The following is a 26,156-nucleotide window of genomic DNA, read 5'->3' as shown; positions in this document are numbered from 1 at the left end:
TATGATTGACTAAAAATATTTCCTCCATCTCAAAATGATGGATATTTATGATTTTTTACAGAGTAAGAAAAAAAAGTACTTTAGAAGTTACTTTATAATAGGATAATTTTATTAAAATATCTTTATTTTTTTTTCTTGATTTTAATAAATATATTATTAAATTTTTGAAGGCAACATGATTTATAAGAGGACAAAATTGAAATAGGAAAATGTTTGATACACATTTGATGTTATTTTATACTTAGAGAGAAAAAGAAAAGAAATATAAATATAATATGATTGTGAGAAAAAAAAAAGAGTTAGCAGGATATTTAAAATGAGGATATGAATTAATTAAAATTTTTTAAAGGTTAAAAATGTAATTATATTGGGATGGATGGAGCACTTTACTTTGTGAAAATAAAGAGAGAGGAGGTGATGGAGGCAAAAGGTGAGGTGGCGAGAACATAGCAATTAAAATAATCAGAAGAAAGAAAGCAAGTGGAGTGTGTCAGTGTCAGAGAGATTAATGAGTTCAGAAATCAGATAATAAAATTAAAAGTCAAAAGGGCCCACGCATTATGCGCTTCCCAACACCACACGGACCAATCTCCACTCACATTAGCCTCAACTCCCTGTGACGTTATCATTCTCCCTGCCCGCACTGCCCGATCCTGCCCGTCCTACTCTACCCAAGTACCACTCCCCTCTCTCTTTCTCTATCCTCTTTTTATTTTTTTTAATCTCTCTCTCTCTCTCTCTAAAAACACTCTTCTTCGCATTTCCCTTCTCGCAAGATCGTAAGGCGGCTAAGAAATTTCGCGTTTCAATCGCGGTGTTTCGATTCGTGTTCGATTCTGGTCCTGATAGAGCTTCCGAATCTTAATTATTACTGTTTTGGCGAAGGATGTTTTCGCGTTAGGGTTTTCGGGTGCGGATCTAGGGTTTCGCGGAGGTCGAAACGGTGCGTTTTGAGGTTCGTGGTTGGGGAATTGATGGTAGCCGTTGGGTTTCAAGGTGGGATCGATGTGTGGAGTGGAAAAGGAGGACTCGGCACATGTGGAAATCCCCCACGCGTGGCCACTCTAGTGTAACCGTTGATTTTTCTTCTTCGTCGTCGTCGACGACTTCAGTTGATTCGTTCTATAAGGTATCCCTCTATGCTCTTTTGTTTTTGTGAAACAGTTTTCGGGTTGTATCTGTATGGTTATAAACTTGGTTTATCAATATGGGAATAAAGTTTGAAGACCAATTTTTTTGGAATTGAGGTGATTTATGTGAATGGGGGCAATGAATGCGGTGAATTTATTCTTTTGTGTTTCCATAGATTGAACTACGCAGGTAGGATGTGTAGTTTTGAGAGGTTTTTCTCTCTGGGGGTGTTAAATCACCAGGTTCAATACTTATCGAGTTAAGATTAATTTTAGAAATTTCATACCATATTACTAATTCCATTCTCCAACTAACAAGGTTGTTTTACACGCATGGAATGTTTCTCCCCCTTCTTCACCCTCTCGATTTTTAATCTATTTCAAAATAAATGATTTTTTTTCTGACTTTTTCGCTATGGTTTCGAGGTTCGGTTGCTATTTTGTTACGTGGTACTTTAATCTCTATCTGTATTGAAATAAGTTCTTGTTTGATAATTAAGAAAATCTACATGGAATTGTAAACTTGATTTCTTTGCTGTGGCTGTTTATTTTGCAGTATTTTAGTTTTTTAGTGCTTCATTGAGTGCACAGTATGAACGATTGAGTTAAAAAAACCATTTATCACTCTCCTTCCGAGTTCTGACTTTTGAAAATGCTGGAGAGTTCAAATCCTTGTTTTTTTTTCTTAATAATTCTCTAAATTTAATTATTGGTTTTCTATGTTTTAGTTATGATTTTTTCTTCTTTGGCAAGCTTTTTCTTACATGTCAAAAGAAAAACATGTACTTATAATGGATAACATGCTTTCAGAGGGATAAAGTGGATTTCTTGCTCTTTTGATAAACTTCCATTTATGTATGTCAAAAGAAAAATATCTACTTATGATGAACGATATGATTTAAGAGGGCTAAACTGTTTATAACTTATTGAAAGAATAAACAAAGATGCTGTTTTTCGTAACAATTTATTGTTGAGACATTGAAGGAAATTTGAGCTTTTCAAATTTAATTATAGGAAATGGCAGAGAACTTAAATGTGGTCTATAAATATATTGAATGGCTTGCTGAAGATTTTATTTCTTTTCAAATCATAGGATGGTCGCAAAATTAGTGCTGTTGACTGTGCTCTCTTCAAACCACATAAAGACTGTCCACCTTTCATTGGAATAATTCGTTGTGTTACCCATTGAAGTAAGACTTGGCAAGGATTTGCTGTTGGAGAGTGCTCCAAACGAAATTTTCTACTCCTTTCACAAGGCCGAGATTCCTGCTACGTCACTGCTTCATCCTTGTAAAGTTGCATTTCTTCCAAAAGGTGTTGAGCTTCAATCAGGGATTTCGTCATTTGTATGTAGGAGGGTTTATGATGTTCTGAACAGGTGTTCACGTTGGCTAAGCAATCAAGATTATATTGATGTAAGTTTCTAATGTCTTATGTTGTTGTGTATGTCTCTATGGTTCTCTATTTTTGGTGCTTATCTTTTCCCGTCTGTGTTGTCCACAACATCCCAGGATTGTCAAGAAGAAGTAGATAAGCTATTACATAGGACTTGTGTAGAAATGCAGCCAGGTGGTCGATCTCCTAAGCCAGTGAGTAGTCCAACATCAACATCACAGCTAAAATCTGGTTCAGATAGTGTCCAGAACAGTGTTTCTTCCTTTTCTTCTCATGTTAAGGGTAGGAAAAGGGAGAGAGTAGATAAAGGGCAAGAATCTGTAAAGCGAGATCGTTCAACCAAAATTGATGATGGAGATTCTGGTCATTTTAAGCAGGATAGCATTTTGAAGACAGAGATTGCCAAAGTAACAGAAAAGGGAGGCCTTATTGATACTGAAGGGGTTGAGAAATTAGTGCAGCTGATGGTTCCAGATGGAAATGAGAAAAAGATTGATTTAGCTAGCCGGTCAATGCTTGCAGCTGTAATTGCAGCAACAGATAAATTTGATTGCCTTAGTCGGTTTGTGCAACTAAAGGGTTTGCCTATATTTGATGAATGGCTCCAAGAGGCTCATAAAGGGAAGATTGGTGATGGTCTTGGGTCTAGAGATGGTGATAAATCTGTTGATGACTTTCTTTTTGTATTACTCCGAGCGCTAGATAAGCTTCCAGTAAACCTTCAGGCTCTACAAGCTTGTAACATTGGTAAATCTGTGAATCATTTGCGAACTCATAAAAACTTGGAAATTCAGAAGAAAGCAAGGGGCTTAGTTGACACATGGAAAAAACGTGTTGAAGCTGAAATGATTATAAATGATGCTAGGTCTGGTTCAGTTCAGACTGTCCCCTGGCCAGCCAGACAACGGCTTTCTGAAGTTGCTCAAGGTGGGAATAAACATTCGAGTGGGTCAGCTGATGTTGCCATGAAGAGCTCAGTTACACAGCTTTCTGCATCCAAAACTGCCTCTGCAAAGATTGTCCCAGGAGAGAATACAAGATCTACATCTGCATCTCCAGGGTCTACGAAATCAGTGCCTTCACCTGCACCCGCAACTGCAAACTTGAAAGATGGACAGCCCTGTGTTGCCACTGCTAGTGGTTCCTTTGATCTTCCTGTGGCAAATGCAAGGGATGAGAAAAGTAGCAGTTCTAGTCCATCTCACAACAGTCAATCTTATTCCAGTGATCATGTGAAAGCTGGGGGTCTCTCAGGAAAGGAGGATGCCAGGAGCTCTACTGCAATGAGTGTGAATAAGGTATCGGGAGGCTCTTCACGGCACCGAAAATCTATGAAGGGATTTCCGGGTTCAACTCCATCTAGAAGGCAAAGGGAAACTGGGTCGAGGCAGAATTCCTCACACAAAAATTTAATTTCTGAGAAAATATCTCAATCTGGATTAAGGGAAAAAGCAAATGATGGAACTACTCTTGAGGGGCATACTCCGAAGCTGATTGTTAAGATCCAAAACCGAAGTCGAAGTCCTGCACAAAGTGCCACTGCAGGTTCTTCTGATGATCCTGCAATCATGAACAGTCGAGCTTCATCTCCTGTTCTTTCAGAGAAGCACGATCAGTTTGACCGCTGCTCAAAGGAAAAGAGTGATTTTTATCGAGCTAATATTGGTGCAGACATTTATACAGAATCGTGGCAGAGTAACGATTTCAAAGATGTATTGACTGGTTCTGATGAGGGTGATGGATCACCAGAAGCCATTACTGATGAACAGTGTAGGACTGGTGAGGATTGTAAGAAAGTATTAGATGTATCAAAGGCAGCTTCATCATCATCTGGGAATGAAAGTAGAGCCAGGAATTTGCAGGATGCTTCTTACAGCTCCATCAATGCTCTTATTGAAGGTGTTAAGTACACTGAAGCTGATGATGTTGGAATGAATCTTCTTGCTAATGTGGCTGCTGGAGAGATCTCAAAATCTGAATTGGGAATGCCAGTTGGATCCCCTGAAAAAGACACCACTACTATTGAACAGTCATATGCAGGTGATGCTGCAGTAGTCAAGTCCTCTGAAGAGTATCTTGTTCAGGATAAGTGCTACACTAATGTTGAACATTCGAAGCAGGATTCTAGACCTGGTGATTTAGGGGCAGATGATGATATTCTTGCATCTGAAGGGAAAGCTACAGGAGAACACAATACATCTAGTATGGATTTATGGGTTACTGAAACTAGTTTAGAAAGCAAAGGAAAATTAATTGAAAAATCATCTGGTACATCATCTGCTGGCATTCCTGAAAGCACCATTCAAGAAGTCCGAGATAGTGACTCTAGCAAACTGGTAAAGGAAAAGAAGGTTGTTGTGAGAGTGGATGCAGTTGGTAATGTTGATGTTAAGGTCAATGTTGTTGCAAGCGAAAGTGAAACAGAGGCAATTGAAAATTTTTCGTGCACCTGTGAAGTAGTTGATGTCAAGTGTGATAACCGTGCTTCTGAAGGACTAAGCGGTGACAAAGAGACAGCTGGCAAGTCTCCTGCCATTCGCATGTCGTCTGACTATGTAATAGCAACAGATGAGAATGCACCCCAATCATCTGGTGACATTGTTGATAAGGTTCTTGAACACGTAAATGAAAGGGAATCTGAAAAAAATGATGATATGGTTGCTCAGGATCATGCTAAGGAGTCCATAAAGCAAAAAAATGAGTCTGAAAATGATGCTATTATGGTGCCCAAGAACAGAGGTTTATGTTCAGGTGCGACTGGTCTTGATGCTGAATACGTGGAAGAGAATTCAGGTACAAAAGAGGTTTGTGACCAAGTTGCAGGAGCAGGACAGATAGTGCACACAGATTTACCTAGCTTTCCTTCACGAGAAATGGATCAGTGTTCAGGTCATAAGGATTCAAAATTGACTGCCATGGAATCAGAGGAAGCAGAGGAATGCACCTCTACCACTGGAGATACCTCTTCTGCGTCTGTTGCTGGTGTCTCAGAAGTGGACACAAAAGTTGAATTTGATTTAAATGAAGGGTTCAATGCAGATGATGGGAAATGTAGTGAGATGCCTGGGTCTACACCTGCTGCAAGATTGGTCAGTCCTGTTCCATTTTCTGCTTCATCCATGTCTTTTGGTATTCTCTCGATCACAGTAGCTGCTGCTGCAAAGAGCCCCTTTGTGGCACCTGAAGATTTATTGAAAAGTAAAAAGGAGCTTGGTTGGAAGGGATCTGCTGCTACTAGTGCATTTCGGCCAGCTGAGCCCAGGAAAGTTATGGAAATTCCTCTTGATATGTCAACTACCCCTATTCCTAATGATGAAGCTAGAAAGCAGAGCCGGGCACCATTGGATTTTGACTTGAATGTTTCTGATGAAGTAATACTTGATGATGTTTCTTCCCAAAATTGTGCTCGTCAGACTGATTGTGGAACTCATTCAGACAATGGGCATGATCCAAATAAATCAATGGCCTCACATGTTAGTTGTTCTGGAGGTTTAGGTCTTGACTTGAACTTAGTGGATGGAGCTTCTGATGTGGGTAACTGCACCTTAAGTAGTAGTCATAAAATGGATGTACCACTTATGCAGGTGAAATCAGCAGCCAGTGGTCCTCCAAATGGAGAGATGAGTTTCCGCAGGGATTTCGATCTGAATGATGGACCTGTAGTTGATGAAGTCACCTCTGAACCTTTGATGTCCACACAACCCGCTAGGAATAGTGTACCATCTCAACCACCCATTTCTGGACTTAGGATGAGTAATGCAGAAGTAGGCAACTTCTCTTCATGGTTTCCTTCCACTGCGAACACCTATTCAGCGGTAACAATATCTTCAATTATGTCTGATAGAGGTGATAGGTCCTTTTCAATTGTTGCCCCTAATGGGCCACAAAGGATGTTGGGTCCTGCAACTGGTAGCAATCCATTTGGACCTGATATTTATAAGGGGGCAGTTTTGTCTTCTTCTCCTGCAGTGCCATATCAATCTGCACCATTTCAGTATCCTGTCTTCCCTTTCAATTCCAGCTTTCCTCTTCCATCAGCATCATTTTCTGGTGGATCAACTCCTTATGTAGATACAACTTCAGGAGGTAGGCTTTGCTTCCCTGCAGTAAATTCACAACTTATAGGTTCTGTTGGTAATGTTTCAGTCCATTACCCCAGGCCTTACGTTGTTAGTCTCCCAGATGGTAGCAATAGTAGCAGTGCTGAGAACTGTAGGAGAAGGACAAGGCAGGGTTTAGATCTTAATGCTGGACCTGGTTCAAACTTAGAGGGGAGAGATGATAGCTCACCTCTTGTACCACGGCAACTTTCTGTTGCTAGTTCGCAGGCCCAACTTGAAGAGCAAGCACGGATCTTTCACTTAAGCAGTGATGTTCTTAAAAGGAAGGAACCTGATGGGGGATGGGATGGCTACAAGCAAACATCATGGCAGTACCATAATTTGTAATCTTAGAATCTAATGATGACACACAGATGCTTGTAAGTTTTTAGTTTTGTAAATTCAACTGTTGTTTGTAACATGTAGGCACCTGAGGGGAGGATATTTCAAAATATATCCTGTATTGTGCTGATGTAATACAGAGGAGGGGGGAGAATTTTTTCGTTAAGCAATTTTTATTTTTAATGATATAGGAATAAGTGCTATTGCAGTTGCCCTGTGAGTTTTCTTTCCCGTCTCTATGAGAAATCCTGTATCTTTGAGTGCATTTAATTCTTCTTGCTTGGTTTTTTAACTGCATCGTTCCTTTTTATCTAAGTTTCTAGCGCTTCACAATTAACTGTTATGATGCCATTTAGTTTGGTTTGTGTTTGAAAAGCTGCCTTAATTGCGGATACCCACTTGCCCATCTTAGTTTCAGCTTCTTTGGGGTTGCCTAAAGTGCATCCTTAAGGCGGTTTAGTGGTTTAATCCCACGTCAATCAAAGATATGACCAAAATAATGTATATAAATAGGGGACAATTCTCATTTTAGAAGTTGAATTTATAAGGTTGAGTTAAATCCTTAATCCACATTCTAAGAGTTTGTATACTTGACGTTTTTTAATTTTCAGTAATTTGAGGATCTAAATTTTGAGCTTTTGGGAGACTTGGGTGGTAAGTGAGCACCTAATTATGTATATAGACTCTGGCCCGATTTTGTCAATGTATCTTAAAAACCTGGCTTAGGAAAGCACCTGTTTGCTCATTCAATAGTTTCTAGGTCAGTTTTCTACCTGTAAATATATGGAGGGCTTGCCTTCAGTTAGGGCGGATACTGGTGTCTTGTGTCATCACTTTATAGTGAACCAAAATAGTTACTTTGTCGGCCCTTCTATGTGGATTGTAGAACTGTAAATGAATCTACCTTTTTATCTGTTCTGTTACTAAATATCCTTTACTTTTCTTCCTTTTTTTTTTTTTTTTTTTTCTGTTTTTATTCGCTTTACCTTTTAGTTGTACGCATACACCAACGGACAGGTTAATGTTTTGCAGCTGGGATTTTCTTTTTCTGTTGTGGATGATTTAATTAATCTTGTATCCCTGTTTCCTTTTATCCTTTTCTGATTCTCGTTTATGATTTTTTTCTGATACTTGCGATAGAGTGTAGCTGCAAAGCTTAATACTGGAGTTCAAATTTTTGTATGGCCACTTCTGAATTTGGCACTGCAGTTAATGTTCATACTTCTTAGTGATGCCTCTCAGTGTTCGTAGACAGTAGTAGATTATGGTTTTTGAAAGCAAGATACTCAAAGTTCTAGAAACCATCAAAATTTTGTGAAACTCGGAAATATTTTGTACGTATGTACTCCTTTTTCCCTTTCGTTTAAACTCTCTTCATTTTAGTTAAGGTTAAATTAATTTTTTATTTAGATTTGATTTGTTAATCTATTTATTTTTAGGTTTAATTTAATCTTTTAATTTTTCAAACTGATTTAATATGATCATTTTGTCTAAATTAAACTAATAATGTTAGAAAAATATATTTTGTGACTGTTTAAAACTATTTAGTACTATTAATTCAATTTTGATATTAGAATCAAATTAAATTATTTTTTAAAATTAGAGAATTAAATATAAATTTTAAAAAATTAAATGATTAAATTAAATCTAAAAAAATTTAATAATTAAAAAAAACTAATTTAACCTTTCACTTCAAGCAATTTTTATCATCTCTATCTACTCTCCACATAATTTCCAACTTATTTCTAAGCTACCAAACACAGCGTACAGCAAGATACTTTAAAAAGTTGCAAAATAAAAAATTGAGACAATGACTAAATAAAGAAATATAACTGCAATACGGAAAGTGCCTCAATCCCGAAGCCCGTTCTTGTCATTAATGCCTGCAAACTATTTACTTACTGACTGCTTCGCCTTGAATACAGCTGTTTAATTAATACTCCTTGAGATGCAGGTTATAAATTAAAATAATTATGACATCATACACACAAAATACTTAAATCGATGGATGTAATTCGGTTGATTTAGTATAATGTGTAATTTGTTGTAAATCTTTAGTATCTATCTTTAATTTTGTTAAAAAAAACACAAACTAATTAAATGTTTTTTTAAAGCAATTAATTCGACTAAAACTTCATGTATATGGGTATGTGGTTATATCGCGCATGAGTGAGATAAACAAAAATCATTTTTTAGTTTGAATGTAAACAAAAATCATCAAATCAAACTTATCCGAACGAATCAAAATATATTTAGCTCTATCAAAAAACAATTTTTTAACCATATATGTGAATGTAACACACAAATGTGAAATTTTGTACTGATTACATTATCTAGTTGATGATATCAACCGAAGCAAAATAATAGCTTGGCATGAATAATTAATTGGCTTTGACTGTGCTTTCCTTACAAAAAATTTGCACCGAAAAAAAACTTAGTATTTCCTCAAAACATAACCCTATCAGCAAATTAAAAAAGCCAATTTAAATTTTTTTACAGAATGATGATGACAGTGCTTTTCCCTCCCAAGAAAAGCCTTTGGATGAAATGTTTCATTTGAAACGAACTATATTCCTTCCACAGATGACATTTCTGCAATTCCATTGAGATGGATTAAATTAATCCCTCCAGTACATGATAATCCACAAACTATATACAATCAATAAATCTGTAATAAAAAGTTTGGCATGACTAATGATGCCTCAATTCTTAACTATATAGAATACCACTTATTCTTCAGGTCAGGTATATAACATATGAATAATTTTGATTTTAAGTGGCACCCAGCAAATATGAATTCAATGAACACTTAATGATCTATCCCTTTTCACAAGTAAGAAAGTTTCACGTGCAGGAGTTGTTATGATATGAAAAAAGTGTACTGACAGTAGACACCCTCGACGTGGTTTTTTCTTCTTCTCATGTTTTTGTGGAGGCTCGATGACCACCTTGATAGCAGCATCAAAAACTGACTTCACATTCTGCAATTATTTTTATTGACAATAGGGTCACTTGCAGCTGAGTTTCAGAAATAACAGGAAGTATTTATCTGTAAAAATGGAAAACATTATCTTCTGAAGAAAAAAGTGAGACACAGAAACTGGACTTAAAGCTTAGTTTTATTGTAGATATTTCAATATTTCAATTCCAAAGAAATCATTAGGGTGAACTTTCATCTTTCGCATATTCTCTCTAGAGAACTAAACTTCCCTAGAGCAAGTAACGTATAGAAATCACCACTTATGGTCAGGACCATAATAGTATGGTCCCTTCACATACTGATTTAACTTTTTTCCCAACTGCCATATACCAACCATATTCACAACAACTAAGCTTGTCTCACCAGGTGAACTCGGCTTGATCAATTGACATCATTGGTCTTAACCAATAATCAAATTTTCAGTAATACCATTAAGCAATAATAACACCATTATTATTATTATTATTATTATTATTATTAAAGTTATCTTGGATTTTTCTCCATCCATTTTAATTGGATTATTTTATATTTGATCTATTTTTCTCTCCAAAGCATAATTTGAAAAAGAAATGTTCCCTTAGGCTTGTATTTCCCAGTGCAATTAGTACTGTGTCTGAAGTATGTTCTGCTCAGTAATGCACTGGTGACAATGTGCTACAATGCTTCTGAAGTGGACAATAGAGATATTTTTCTTTAGAACAGAAATGTGAAAAATTTGTCAACAGATTGCTTGAGACATCAAGTGTTGTAAGAATACAATGGCAGAATAAACATACCTGCTGAGTCTTTGAGCTGCACTCTATATAATACGTAGCTCCGACCAGTTTACGCAATTCCTCACCCTGATTATGGACAAAACCCAAAAGTTTCAATAAACACTGCTTATTGAACTCTTTAGGTGGCTAATAAAGTAAGACATAGTACTTGCTCAGAAGTCACAGGCGCCAGACCAGGATGATCAGCCAAATAGTGCTTGTCTTCTCGAAGATCTACAAGATTATCATAAATACAGTATTATGTTGCAGAAGGCAAAAACACAGCACATTCAACTAATTACCTCCATCCATGAAAGATAGGTGTCAACTGTCCAAAAATCTATAGACACGGCCAATTTAATATTTTACCATCATTTTTTTGTATACTAACTACTAAGTTGCTATTGCAGCAAGAATCAAAGAGAAATATTAATATATTATCCACAAGTAGTAGCTACAAAACTCAGATAAGGTTTCATTTGAGGCCTGGTTAAGCCAGAAATAGTAAAAGTGTTGAAGAAATATAAGTGGCCAAAAATCTTCTGGGAGGAATGGCAGAGACTGAAATTTGTTCATAACAAAATGTAAATGATCTAAATTAACAAATTGAGGAGCCAATCAATATTAACAATTGATGTATTAGATTGTGATTATGTGGACAAATATTGCCATAGTTAGTTTCCCTCTCAATAAACTTTCTCTTAATTTACTGCATGACAGTGTTCCATTTTGATGGTCAAAATTCTTCGTTAAGAAGCCTGACTACAATTGAGACATTTATTAAACTTTCTTGTATATTGCTATGAGTATGACACTTCTCCTCACGGTCATGCAAGATACTCTTAAAAGTGATTAATCTAATAAGCAGAAAAGAATATTCAATCTACACTATGAGAATGAGATCTTAGTCCTTTACTGGCATTACAGAATCAAACATTTTCTTTACAGTTTCACTCATAACTTTGACAGATTTTACGGAGTTATGTAGTACAAGATGCCTTGTAACTCTACGCCAAATGAGCTCATATGTTTCCACACAACAAAATGACATCCTAAAGAATCTAATCTATCTGTATAGCAAAGGCATATAGCTATGGTTCTAGCATCAAATATAGTGCCAGTATAGATGGGCTTTGGTTGAACAGTAGATGGGGTCGCAGACAAAACGAGCATACCAAAAACAAGAAAAAGGAAAACTATAAACAGAAGGGAAAATAACATTGGATTGAGACAAATTGTAAGATCACTTTTTGATGATGACTTACCCAATTTGGTGCCAACTAGCACCACTGGGACACCAGGAGCAAAATGCTGCAGTTCAGGAACCCACTGAACAGTGTAGACAAAATTAGAAAACAGAAGAGAGAAATCAACAAGACATGTCAAAGTACTAATACAGTTCAGTGACCCTAGAATACCTTCTTCAACACATTTTCGTAGCTTGCATGGCTAACTAAAGAGAAAGCCAAGACAAAGACATCTGCCCCCCTGTAGCTCAATGGCCTCAGCCTGTTGTAATCCTCTTGCCCTAAGGAAGACAGTGGAAGCAAATGGAATATTAGAACCTTTGGCATTGCACATGACAAAATTAATTCAGCCTCATAAGTAATTAATTTGCATAAATTGTGAGCATTAGAAGAGTTAACCTTGATCATCCATGTAACACTGAATGATCAAGATTAACTACATTGCACGTGACACAATTCATTCAGGCTCATAAGAAATTAAATTGCATACATTGTGAATTGTGAGCATTAGAAGAGCTAATCTTGATCATCCATGTAACACTGAATGATCAAGATTAATTACTCTCTATATAAATATGTATATACTACAACAAATTGACAAGTCTGTGTAACTATGTAAACATACCAGCAGTGTCCCAGAGGCCTAAATTGACAGTTGTGTTTTCAACAACCACATTTGCACTGAAATTATCAAACACCGTTGGAATATAGTCCTGATAACCAAACAACCCCCCAGGCATAGATACCAAGCATTGGGGGCAAAAAGTGAAAAGTAGACTCCAAAACTCAAGACAGAAGCAAGATATTAAGGAACAACCCAGTCACAGATAGCAAAGTGACATTGATTTCATGAAATCTAATACGATCTCAACACTAACACATAAAAAAAATGTCATACAAATGAGAGAGATATGATATGCAACAAAGAGTTGATACCGTGGGGAATTTGTTGCTTGTATAGCAAATGAGCATGCAAGTTTTGCCTACAGCTCCATCCCCGACTGTCACACACTTGATGAACCTTGAAGCTGTTGCAGCCATTGAACAACAACAACAACAACAAGTTCTCACAAAGGGTGTGTTTTTGTTGAATTTAACAGACAAGTTAAGAGAGAGAGAGAGTGAATGTGTATGTGTGTGTACGCGGCGGCACTTCACATGATTCTCACTCATTCTCTTGCTGTCCCTTTCTTTTCTGAAACAACTTTTTTCATCCTTTTTATTTTTCGGCTTTGTGGAAATTCAATTCCACTAGTTAAAATATGAAGATGACATAACATAAAGATAACAGTGAGTTAATTGTACGTGTTGAATTTGAATAATGAGTTTGTTACCCACTCTTTGATCACGTGGACAGATTCATTTCAATTCATTTTATTGAGATGATGAGGCATGAGGCGGGTGAAGGTAGTTAGGTGCATTTTATAAGTTATAACTAACAACCATGCATGGTCACCACCATTACCATGTCTGTGCTGTAACCATCATCACAGTGGGGACTAATATTTAGTGTAACATATTTTATTTATACTCGAGACACATGTCTCAAATATCAGGAAACACGAGAACTTATTAATGATCCTAAACTAATATCTCATCCATGATCTCGATCAATCTTTGTATGACATGAAACTAATGAAATTAAGAGTTGTTAATCATTTTCTTTTAAATTAAAAAACTTAAAAAACATGTCACATAAAGATAAAGATTGATCGGAACCATAGAAAAGTGGTAATCCAAGTTACCAAATAATTTTTTAACACGATCAAGGGAGCATACTAACATTTACTATAACGAATTAATGTATTGCCTATAAGCGCTAGCAGCAGAGAAATCAAGTCAGCTTTTTTAGCAACAGTGTTTTGCTCCATATCATCTCAGTGAACTAATAAAAAGTTGAATATTTTCTTTAGTTTGGACACTCTTAACTATCACAAGGAGTATTTCAAGCCTAAGTATTTATAGCGAAGTATTTGTGTCTTACTATCTTTAGTAGCGCAATAAACCAAAAAAAAATAAAAAAATACATTCCTGAGTTTTTTACACACACACACAAAAAAAAACGAAAATTATTTGTGGGGAGGACGCAACTTGCTACTAGTTGGAATGTTGGGGCAATGATCACAATTATTTTTAATTTTAAAAATATAAATAAATAAAATATATTTAGTCGTCTTGAATAATTGTCTCCCTAAGTATTTATTTTTTGTGATACTAACATATTCATTTCTATCACGTTCCATTAGTAAGAGCATTTATACAAACAACAAACCAAAAATCTCAAAGTTAGGGATATAAATTGTATATTTTTATTAACAGCATTTACACAAACAACAAATGAAAAATCTCAAAGTTAGAGATAAGTCCTCTTTTTATTATATAATTACATGGAAAAGCAAAAGATAAAAAAAAAAGTTAATGTTTGTGGACTATGAACAATGGCAGCAAAAAGATTTATTTAGTAAGATGGGCAAAACAAATGGTTGTGCAATTGTGCTGGCTTTATGGGGAGAAAAGGATGGGGGGCTACACATTATTACTGGCATTAACAGGTTGGTGGAATGTTTAAGTAAACATTAAGCAATATGAATGATAAAAGGGGATCCCCCACATAAGGATCAAGGAACACGTTATGAACACAAATAGCGTCCTTACAACAGTTGTTAATGCATCGTTGTTGTTTTTTCTTTTACCCTTTTTTTTATAACTCCAAATACTGTTAGAAGCTTAATTTCATTGAGGCAATTTAAGATGCTTACGGTTGAATACTGATCTCCATAATAATATGACCATTTAACAGCATATTGTTAATTTGGAGGGTGAAATTAGTCTTTATTTTCCTGTATAATAGAATAAGCGATACTGATTTTTTATTATTTAGATTTTTAGAATAAAATGGATTGGAATTGAATCTAAATCCATTTCATTGATCTATTACTGCTCTTTTCACCTCTAATTTACAAGTATGAGATGAATAGTCTTTTTTCTTCGATCTGTTATAAAAATATCTAAACAGTGAAATAATATTCTATTTTACTTCATTCTAATTCACTCATTATAAAATTAAAAGGCGATTTGTTTGATTAAAGAAAAAGTGTAATGAGAAGGGCTAAAGGAATAGTTATTGTATTAGAATTTTTCTTAAAGGAAAAATATATTAGCGTGTATAATTTTTGAATTGTATGAAAATCTATGTAAAGATAATTTAAATGAAATTATACACCAAAATTTGTGACTTTAAGTATATGTATGTAAGATTTTGGGCCGTGCTGTGGCTGAATGAATCCAAGAACAAAAGTTTTGCTTCTGAAAAAAAAAAAACTCATCCTTAACAACCTCTAGAGCAGCCACAAGGCTGGGCTATCCCGTGAAGGGACCTCACTATTCTCTGTCTATAGTGGCCTTCTTTTCTTTTGAGGAAATGTTCCTTACCATAATCACATATATGGGTATGGTAAAAATATTTGTGGCCGTGCATAAGTAAAATTTGTAATGAATTGAATTTAAATTGCTATATGTTATTCGAAATTTTTTTAAATATTTATTTTCTACCTGTTTATTTATGGGTTGTGCGTATAAAGATAACCATGTTTGTAAGACTCTCTAATAAGAAATTATTCAAATACCCTTTATGCACATACCCAAACACACACACACACACACACACACACACATATATATATATATATATATATATATATATATATATATATATATATATATATATATATATATTAAATTATCAAAATAAAATGTTTAGTTTATTGAATTTTGTTTGGACTAATTGGATTAAATTATTTTACCTTTTAAATTTAATTCTAAAATTTAAGTATTTTGATTAGTGTATGAATGGGTTTTCAAGCATTTTGAATAAATTGTTTATCAGTGTTGTTACACAAATTGTTTTATTATTTTTATTCTATTTCTGTAAAACAAACAATCAATACTTCACCTCCAGATAGTGCAATTCTAGCACACCTTTTAAAACATATAGTTTTTTTCTTCTTAAATATGTGATCTGTCTTTTTTTAATCCTTAAATTAATTTTTTTTTTAAAATTCATGAATTTTATTTTAGTTCTTCCTATCTTTTATGGTTTGGATGTACAAATCGTAACCATTTTTTACAGTAGGATAAACTATTTTTTTTTTACTAAAGTGTGAGTTTTAATTTGTGAGACTAAAAAAAAGATATATCTTAATTTTATATTTGAGCTTTTAAACAAAAAATTCAATTCAAGAACTAATATAAAAACTCCGTGACAATGCTTGAGAGAGAATTTGATTTAAAAAGTGAATTACCATTAAAAAAAAATGAAATATTTAAATGCAGCAAAAGACTATGATAGTCGGGGAAAAATGGAAATATAAGTGAGAAGAAGAGGCGAATAAAAAAGAGTTTGGTTTGATTTGGATTCCCTCCCATCCCTCATTTTGTTTTTCCTCTGCGCATGAATCTGAACCCTACTACTCTGATCTTAACAACATAGAATAGAATGGGAGATAACAAACGTAAGAGAGGACGCAAACCCAAAACCCCCGCCACCGAAACCCTAGACCACCCCGCCACCTCCCCAAGCTCCACCGCCATGGACGACGTCTTCTCTGTCGGCAACGTCGAGCTCATCGACACCACGGCCTCTCCCCACCACCGCCGCCTCCGCGGCCGCCCCAACAAGCCCCACGCTCTGCCCCCGGGGCGCCGCCACGCCCGCCCCCTCGACACCAACGGCGGCGGGGACTTCTCGGTCCCCGGCGACGTCGTCGGGGTGTCTCCCGCCGTGTCGACGGAGGCGGACCCGGCAGCGTGGGAGGCAAGGGTGCTGCCGGCGATGGACTCGGTGGTGAAGGTGTTCTGCGTACATACGGAACCCAATTTTTCGCTGCCGTGGCAGAGGAAGAGGCAATACAGCTCGAGCAGCAGCGGGTTTGTGATTGGCGGGAGAAGGGTTCTCACCAATGCGCATTCCGTGGAACACTACACGCAGGTCAAGCTCAAGAAACGTGGTTCTGATACCAAGTACTTGGCCACTGTGCTCGCCATTGGAACCGAATGTGATATTGGTAACAAACAACTAACTCCTTGTCATTTATTTACTTTGAATTTCATACAACGAGAATAGATGTATAGAAATGTAGAATCATAAGACAATAACGGTGAATAAGTGAAGGGAACCAACATATATTTGTTACTGTACATACTCACTGTATGGATGAGATTAAGGTATATTATGTATAGAAATATATTTATCCGCTCTATGACTTCATTAAGAATCAATAATATTTAAAAATGATTTATTGGTATTTGAAGCTATTATATGGAACTAGTTGTAGCATGGTTCTAAATTGCGGTTGCGACTGAGGACATTGCAGCGTGACATTATTATAGGTTTGCATTTAAAAATGATTTATTATATACTTTATTTACGAGATAGTATAACTTTTTTGCTCATTTTAAGATTCGGTATCCCCCACATCCCGTACGAACACACCCATTTGACTGTTGACACTTGGAAGTTAGAATAGAAGATCAAATTATGAAATGTTGTCTTTTTTTACGATAAAAGTGGAATAGAACAGTGCTGAGGTTCTGTTGCGGCTCCATTGTGGCTACGTTTCAGCATTTCATGTGATTGAAATTCAAACCTCAATTGCAGGCTATTGCAGTCACAAACAGCTCCGCAATAGGAATATTGTGGCGGCAATTTAAAACCATGAGTTGTAGTATCATAAAACCATAATAGTGAGGATATGAAGAATAAGTTGTGTCATGCCTTCTCGTTACATGCTTTTGCTTGTGTGTACTTATAATGGATGAAAGATTTAGTTGGGGAAAACCATTTTGATCCCCTATTAGAAAAACTCCCAATTCTCCCTTGGGGGCTTCAATTCTTACATAAAGTTCTTGTTTTGGAAATTCATAAGTCGGAGATGGTTTTTTTACTAATAAATCGATACTCAAACTCATTCCATTCTGGCTCTTTTTCTCTATCAAAGAAGCGAATTTCTAAATTTTCATATGGTCCGCCGGAATTCCTTCCAATGCCTGTTGAATAATTTTTTTGGATTGCATCACCAATTCAAACTAAATAACGAGCTAATGGATTTTGCCATGTAACTTCCCAATCAAATTCTTTGTAACATTCATAATTAAGATCTCATTCTCAACCTCCAAAGTATTACTGAGGAGGCTTTTTGCTATACTTCTTAATATGAATTCAAATTAATGCATTTGATTTTACACTTGCAGCCATGCTTACAGTTGATGATGATGAGTTCTGGCAAGGGATGTCACCTGTAGAGTTTGGGGAATTGCCCACACTTCAAGACGCAGTTACAGTTGTGGGCTACCCAATTGGTGGAGACACTATCTCAGTGACCAGTGGTGTTGTATCGCGCATTGAGATTTTATCTTATGTCCATGGTTCTACAGAACTTCTAGGTTTACAGGTTAGGTTGAAATGATTAGTCTTCCATTGTTATTCTTAATCATTTAATGTCTGTTTGGAAGAGCTTATGGGAAGCTAATAGAAAAGCTGAAGATTCTCATAAGCTCTTCATACCTAATTTCAATAAGTTTCTTGGTATAGCTTATCAAAATAAGCTCTTTTTATCTTATTCCAATAAGTTTTATGGTCAAATCTATGGCATAAGCCCTCACATAATAGGAGTGTACTGAACAAACACTTAATTAAGCTGTATACCCAAAATCCAATTGTACCCTTAGTTATGAATGCATGATTTGTTTAATGTATCCTAATTTTCCTTCATTAAGGTTGTCTTTTGCAGATTGATGCTGCTATAAACTCTGGCAATTCTGGTGGACCTGCATTTAATGACAAAGGAAACTGTGTGGGGATTGCATTTCAGTCCCTCAAGCATGAAGATGCGGAGAATATAGGTTATGTCATTCCAACGCCAGTTATCATGCATTTTATCCAGGATTATGAGAAGAATGGAGGATATACTGGTAATATGGTAGCTACAAACTAAGATGTAGATTTCACTTTTACAAGATGCTATCAGAGCATTTTTAGAATTGAAGTTTTATGCACTGAGATCTTTCTTTCTCAATCTGCTGTTAGGATTCCCTATTCTTGGGGTTGAGTGGCAAAAAATGGAAAATCCTGATCTGCGAATGGCAACGGGCATGAAACCTGACCAGAAAGGTGTGCGTATTAGAAGAATTGATCCTACTGCTCCAGAATCTAAGGTTTTGAAGCCATCAGATGTTATTCTTAGTTTTGATGGGGTTGACATTGCCAATGATGGAACGGGTGAGTGGTTTTGTTTCAGTTTCTTTATACATTATGCCCAGTATGTAGCTTACATTTGTTTAGGTGCCCTAAAAGATTTTAACACGTAGGAACTTTTTGAAGAATGTCAAAACTCCAACTATTTTTGTATAGAATTGATGGAATCTATTTCTCTCCAGATCTGTCCACTTTTGCTATTTGGATTAGCATTTGTTTTGTGGTTTAGGTTTTGTGCTACTAATTTCAGTTTAGATATGAAGAGGAAAAACAAAATTCTGTCATCTCTCGTTAGTCATAGTACATTACTGGATCAATTTTAATTCTTATGTAATTTATAATTTCAGTTTAGATATGAAGAGGAAAAACAAAACTCTGTCATCTCTCGTTAGTCATAGTACATTACTGGATCAATTTTAATTCTTATGTAATTTATAATTTCAGTTTAGATATGAAGAGGAAAAACAAAACTGTCATCTATCGGTAGTCATAGTACATTACTGGATCAATTTTAATTCTTTTGCAATTTAGTTATAAAGTCACTATCTATATTGGTGCACTGTTTTTTGTGTTTGTTTACTGATTAGGTAGCAATTATGAGACTTCATGCAATTAATCATCTCTCCTGTGGCCAATATAATATATCATAGATTTGAGTTTAACAGTCTGTAATATTTTAAACTCTTGGGGTGTTCTTTTCAGTTCCATTCCGTCATGGAGAGCGCATTGGTTTCAGTTATCTCATATCACAGAAATATACTGGGGATAATGCAGCAATCAAAGTACTGCGGAATTCAGACATTTTGAAATTTGACATCAAACTTGATAGTCACAGAAGGCTTATTCCAGCACACAGCAAGGGCAAGCCTCCCTCATATTATATTATTGCTGGATTTGTTTTTACAACTGTTTCGGTTCCATATCTTCGTTCTGAGGTCAGTGGCTAATCCATCATCCCTAGGCATTAATAATTCAGTTATTTGGTGTCTTAGGTGTTGCTGTTTGTTTTACTATTGGTAATATTGATCTGGATGTACTTCAGCACTTTCAGTGTTTCTTCCTCCCAAGTGGCATTTGAATGTCTAGTACTGGACAAATTTAATCTGATCTGATGATTTGAACCTGTGTAATATCTGTCTAAAATGAAAAATCATTCATCATTGCTGCATAAAACTCATTACAGGGATCATTATTGATGAGGAGATCATTGAGATGTTTCGAAATTAAAACAGTTTATTACCTTTAAAAATGTTACGCCATAATGATATAGTGGACTGTGCTGGTGAAGTTATTACAAGGTTTTTTAATGAATAAATAATGTGATTCAGGTTTCATAGCAATGTCCTGCTATCTGCTGCATTTATATGGCCTTTACATAACATGTATTAAACTATGTGCAATGACTATGGTTCTGTATAAAAGTTGGAGCTGGTGATTATGTTTATTACAATAGAAAGTTATGTATTTATTTCAGTTTCTGTATGTATCTCCCTGTATTGAATGTAATCTCAGTCTAGTCTGTTTTGGTGACATGTAAGGTTTTGAGATTATGCTATTATATAAGCTTTCACTCCAAAGTTTCATGACATTAGAAGTGTATATTACCTTGTACCTTTTATTATTTACTTTACTTTTGGCATTAATTATTAAATTCATTCATTCAACCTGCATTTGGTAACTATCTTGTGGATGGACCCATTCTTTTCCAACTCATTTTATCATGTATGAATGAACAGTATGGAAAGGATTATGAATATGAAGCTCCAGTCAAGCTTTTGGATAAACTGCTGCATTCAATGCCACAATCACCGGATGAACAACTTGTCGTGGTCTCTCAGGTATACTTTTGGATAAACTGCTGCATTCAGTGCCATTCTTTCTGCTGTTTCTCCTAAGGACCTTATGATGTCTGATTAACTCTTTGACACATTAAAGGTGCTGGTGGCTGATATCAACATTGGATATGAAGATTTTGTGAACACCCAGGTTAGTAATGGATATGTTCCATCTTTTTGCCTTTTCTTGCTGACAGCTATATCAGCTTAACCGTTCAGTTGTTTACTGGTTTTTATTCTGTATATCTGTGAAGGTCCTTGCTTTCAATGGTCAACCAGTGAAAAACCTGAAGAGCTTAGCCACTATGGTAGAGAGCTGCAATGATGAATATCTAAAATTTGATCTAGATTATGATCAGGTTCACTTGCCATCCTTCCCTGTTTTATGTGCTTGTGTGAAAATGGAAGTAGCCATATTGACTAACTAATCCTCTTATATGCAGATAGTGGTGCTTCGCACGAAGACTGCAAAAGCAGCTACTCTTGATATTCTTTCAACACACTGTATTCCATCGGCAATGTCTGATGATCTTAAGTCATGATCACAATGTAGTAGATTCTGCATCATGATCTTTAGTCATTATATGCAGATGTGTTGGCTTGACTTAACTTTTAGTTAGATTGTTTCCTTACATGTATGTTTAATTCAAGTGCTAATCCCCCTTGGGACTCTGATGGTTCCACATTTTGAAAGGAATGATAGATAGGTAAGCAGGATTTACATTACAATTCATTGTCTTCTGATACATTGGCCTTTTTCAAATTTTAGGGAACTGAGCAATGTAAAGAGTTTCCATTACTTTCACCGATGAGCAGGCAGTGCAAAAAAGAACTATAGATTGGCAACAAAGTTAAAAACAAATAAAAATTAAAGATTCTTTAACCACATTGGTGGGCGTGACTTGAATAAAATTGGTGAAGATGAACATAGTCATCAGATAAGTACATATTTGATTTGTAGTTGGAAATGTTACCATGCATATTTCAACATGAAATCCAATAGATAAAAGCAAAATGAACGCAAAAATAAATATTCTGATCCGTTGACAAAATTATCTTTGCCTCAAACATAATTTTGCAATAGATTCCTAAACATGTTCTAAATGGTTATGCTAAAATGTTTCTTTGGTGGGACTCTAGTAGAGGACTTGTTTGGGTAGATGGGGATGGTTTTCTATCAACTTCGAGACCTTTCAAGTTTTCCTCTTTTGATTGTGCCCACAATACTGTGTAAAGTCCGATGGCGATTATAACTGCGCCAATGATACTAAGAATGGGAAAACACGAAAAGTCAATAGAAAGCAGTTGTACTTTCAGCAAAGAGTACACATGCCAAGGATAAACAGGCAATTAGAAAACTGGGAGTTAAGATTATTGAAGCAAATTGCACGACATGTTTCATTATTTCTTATAAGTACACAGTACCTTCACTAGTTTATGGAATAATGCAATGTAAAAACATCACAAATGCTACGAAATGAAGGATTTGGTATGTTAATATGATATCTGACGATAACTTACCAGAACTTAATAGAAGTGAAAAACAAGGGACAATGAGAATTACCTGCCAACATGGAGTGTTTCACCAAGGAAGGCAACACTGGAAAAGGCAGCAATGGCAATCCCCGCAGGCTTGAACATGCTAACAAATACAGGTCCTTTCCTTTTTATGCACCATGCCGTTACAGAAAATGTCACAACACTTCCCGCAATAGCCTGTGATATTGTTTTCCACACACACGAATGAGCATAGCAATAAATCCTCGATACGGTTTAAAACTTGTTTTTTAACGTTTCTAGTAAATGCTTACTGAATAGAATATACAGATGAGGTCAACGTCGAGGCTTATTTTCCATGCATTTGAATCTCTGACTACAATTAGAGAAAGTATTGTACTATGGATAGTTCCAAACAGGCAATAGTAGGCTATTATGGTTGATTGATATGAATATTCTTTCATAATTACTGCCTGCAAACAAGCTCAACCAAATCTCTTAAATTAAAGACCTTTGCAACTATTTATATCTTAGTGGTCTAAATATTTAACAAAGCTAAGAAATAGGGATCTCACCTGAGTAATATTCCAGGCTGCAAAAGAAACAGAGGCCATGGCAAAGACGAGACCCCCAATGACCCAGTTATTGGTTTCAGCCAACAAAGATGGTTGAATTCTAAAGGTGCTGATGGAACTGCCCTTGTAAAAGGTAACAACTAATGCTCCAGATATGGACAGCACTGCGCCCATGACCTTGATCTGGCTTATTGAGCTTCTAATATTCAACTTCTCCATCCTATAATATATGGTTATATTTTAACCAAGAGAGTAAAATAGTCATTTTGATCTATTATATTTTAATATTTATTTATTTATTTAGGTATATTAAATATTTAAAATTTTATTTTATTCTTTTATGTTTTGGAAGTTTAGTTTTGATCATTTCTTTCGTCTGTTAATATTTTAAATATTGATTGAACATTAAATATAAATAAAATAATTAATTTAAAATATTAATAGAATACACACTAACATTTGTAATAAAAAAATGAAATAAATGATCAAAATAAACTTTAAAAAATCTAAAGATTAACATGAAAATTTTAAAATTTAATATACGAATGTGGAAAAATATTAAAATATAATAAACAAAAAATAACATATATAATATTGTAGTTTGTGAATCGTCAACATAGATAAGAATGATAGAGAATATGTTCAAAAGAATGCATTATCAGCATTTCTCCGTATCTTGTTGTGCCGCAGTTCTATTGTTGAATGTAACAACATATACTTTATAAAACCCGAGTTGTAAATGTAATTATATACACAATATCTTGCGGTGTGTTCGGTTTTGATATTATTATGTAAAATAAAAAGTAAAGGAAAAGAATGCAAAAAATTACCTGAGGGTAACCGCTAGCACAAAAGTGATTGCTGGAGACAAATTGCTCATAGTGGATCCAAGAGTGGGAGAGCTGTAGTTAATGCCGATGAAAACACAATTCTGCATGACAGTTATGCTGCAAATCTCCAATGATGAACAACACTCTTACATTATATTTGTGTATGGTGATTATCTTTCCGTATAAAGGAATTGGAAAAAAGGTATATAATGCAATTAACACAAACCCTAGAATGCCGAGGAGGAAGAACTTGCAGAGAAGCGAGAAAGAAAGGGATGGCCTTGTTCTGCAAACAATTGGCAAAGAGAAATTAAATAGAGTGAAAGAGAAGTTGTGTTATTTCAAAAAGTTGAAGTTGAAGTCTCAAGTTGCATGGCATGACGTTGTAATAACCTTATAAAATTAACTTGTGATTCCACCTTAGTGACCTTACAGGTAACCAAATAAGAACTAATAATTTTCTGTGTTTCCATTTTGTTTTCTTTTTCCAGGGTGGGCTTGTTTGAAGAGAAAAAGGAAAAAAACGAATACATTTTAATTTAAAATTTTGAGTTGAATTTACTTTCTTTCCGCTCAGGAGTAAGAGGAAGGGAGGAGTAAGAGAGTAGCAAGAACATTGGAGTAGACAACAAGGACGAAGTGGTTCACTCCTCTTGACATGGCTGCTTTACTCAACGTGGACAGCCCCACGTTAAGGCACTCCACAGTCACCATTGCTATGAATGGACTCCATTCCACCAAATTGCTTCTCACTCCCATTTGATCTTTTTCCTTCTAGCTCTCTCTCCCCCTGGTGTGAATTTGGTGGGCTTTTAAGTAACATGGAAAAAAGATTCTAGGTTAAGGAATAAAACAAATTAACAATAGAAAAAGGCATGGATGAGGATGAATTGTAGAGCATCCATTAGAGATGAGTTTAATGGCTGATAAAGAATCTGACTCAATGAGAATAATGTTACGAAAACCCCTCCCCTAAGCCAAATTCAAACCGTGCAAAAACGCCCAAAACTCTGCCATAATAATTGTACAATCCAGATTTAATCGCATGATAGTAAACTGTAATGAAGTTACCAAGATGACCCAACAACACTATCATCACAATTGACCTATTGACCCATCACGTGGCTGCATACTTGTAGTTGTATTGTATGACATGCATGACTAATTTCATCCCTGACTCTGAGAATGCAACATCATTACATGCCCTCCCGCAGTGTGAGACTTATCATATTTTATGAATAGTAGATAGTATATTTAAAAGAGTGTGACGCGAGAATATCAAATATCAATTTCAACCACAACCACATGCATTATTATAGAGCCATAAATCTAGCAACAAAATTGCCTATACTCTTTGATCACGTGCCTATTACAACATCTACCAGTCTATCGTAATAACAACATACAGCTTATAAGCACCATATTGCACCAATAATGCTGCATAAATTTTATTTAGGAAACAAGAAGAATATGCAAAAATAAATAAAGGAGTTCGTGCTTTTTTTGGAAATTCGCATGGTGAAAATATTTTATTTACATCTCTTATTTTTATTACATTATATTATTAATTTATGACATTTATACTTCTTTTTTTTTATTCCCCCCCCCCCCCCCCCCCCTTAAGTATCTACAAACATGAGGTGTCCAATTCTTACATGATATTACCACTAATAGACCAACACACAGCAGAACACTATGAAAAATAATTTTATATATAGAGAAAAAGTGATAAATAACGGGATACAAAATGAAAAGAGAAATAGAAAAAAAAATTGAGTGAAAATGAGACCGGAGAGAAAATACCTCCGTCCTATATATAAAATCTTTTAACTATTAACTAATAAAAATTAAGAAAAATGACTAATTTAGTTAGTAATTTTAAATATTTTTTTTTTCAAAATTATTGTTGATGGTCAGTATATGATAACTCTTATCATGATGTAGTCTGTTGAACCAATAAGATGTTATTTTTGTTTCTATATATAAGAAACACAAATTTAATTCATTAAAAATAATAAAAATAGTTTTTGAGAGGATTAGTAATTAAGTTAGTTAATTTAATTTTCTTAGGTAATAATATCATCAATTTAAGTGTCATTCTAAGAAAAATACTTGTAGAATTAAATGATTTAAGTAGTTGTCGTATTTAAGGATACTGTTTATATTTTGAGAGATAATTTTTTTCAAACAATGAAAATGACTTATATTGTCAATATTA

General features: G+C 35.2%; 2 protein-coding genes and 2 non-coding genes across 6 annotated transcripts; 2 read left to right on the top strand and 2 right to left on the bottom strand.

Annotated features, from left to right (window-relative positions):
• Positions 1-1,036: 1,036 nt before the first annotated feature.
• LOC100792096 (uncharacterized) lies at positions 1,037-7,178 on the top strand. The gene is made up of 3 exons (XR_003265220.2): positions 1,037-1,129; positions 2,224-2,545; positions 2,642-7,178. It is a non-coding gene; the product is annotated as an uncharacterized protein (transcript).
• Positions 7,179-9,218: 2,040 nt separating this feature from the next.
• LOC100791566 (Rho-related GTPase) lies at positions 9,219-13,166 on the bottom strand. 3 transcript variants are annotated; one of them, XM_006600119.4, is made up of 8 exons: positions 12,886-13,165; positions 12,575-12,662; positions 12,121-12,230; positions 11,968-12,031; positions 10,872-10,936; positions 10,724-10,789; positions 9,854-9,948; positions 9,219-9,559 (listed from the first exon to the last, which is right to left on the bottom strand). In XM_006600119.4, the coding sequence occupies exons 1-8, from the start codon at positions 13,120-13,122 to the stop codon at positions 9,520-9,522; spliced, it is 765 nt and encodes a 254-aa protein (XP_006600182.1). In that variant the 5' UTR covers positions 13,123-13,165; the 3' UTR covers positions 9,219-9,519. The 3 variants fall into 3 exon arrangements, with proteins under 3 accessions (XP_006600182.1, XP_006600183.1, NP_001241937.2); XM_006600120.4 differs by having other exon boundaries at positions 9,219-10,016; positions 12,886-13,166; NM_001255008.2 differs by lacking the exon at positions 9,219-9,559 and having other exon boundaries at positions 9,743-9,948; positions 12,886-13,072.
• Positions 13,167-16,287: 3,121 nt separating this feature from the next.
• On the top strand, positions 16,288-21,799 carry LOC100791040 (protease Do-like 9). Its single transcript, XM_003550699.5, has 9 exons — positions 16,288-17,012; positions 18,199-18,398; positions 18,738-18,918; positions 19,034-19,225; positions 19,904-20,136; positions 20,938-21,039; positions 21,137-21,187; positions 21,291-21,395; positions 21,480-21,799. The coding sequence occupies exons 1-9, from the start codon at positions 16,445-16,447 to the stop codon at positions 21,576-21,578; spliced, it is 1,731 nt and encodes a 576-aa protein (XP_003550747.1). The 5' UTR covers positions 16,288-16,444; the 3' UTR covers positions 21,579-21,799.
• A 148-nt stretch (positions 21,800-21,947) lies between these two features.
• LOC100790520 (uncharacterized) lies at positions 21,948-23,320 on the bottom strand. Its single transcript, XR_005889306.1, has 3 exons — positions 23,109-23,320; positions 22,601-23,006; positions 21,948-22,303 (listed from the first exon to the last, which is right to left on the bottom strand). It is a non-coding gene; the product is annotated as an uncharacterized protein (transcript).
• Positions 23,321-26,156: the final 2,836 nt, after the last annotated feature.

This window comes from Glycine max, chromosome 17 (assembly GCF_000004515.6).
Source record: "Glycine max cultivar Williams 82 chromosome 17, Glycine_max_v4.0, whole genome shotgun sequence".
In the NCBI taxonomy this organism is placed as follows: Eukaryota; Viridiplantae; Streptophyta; class Magnoliopsida; order Fabales; family Fabaceae; genus Glycine; species Glycine max.
This window is presented reverse-complemented; position numbering and strand designations above follow the sequence as displayed.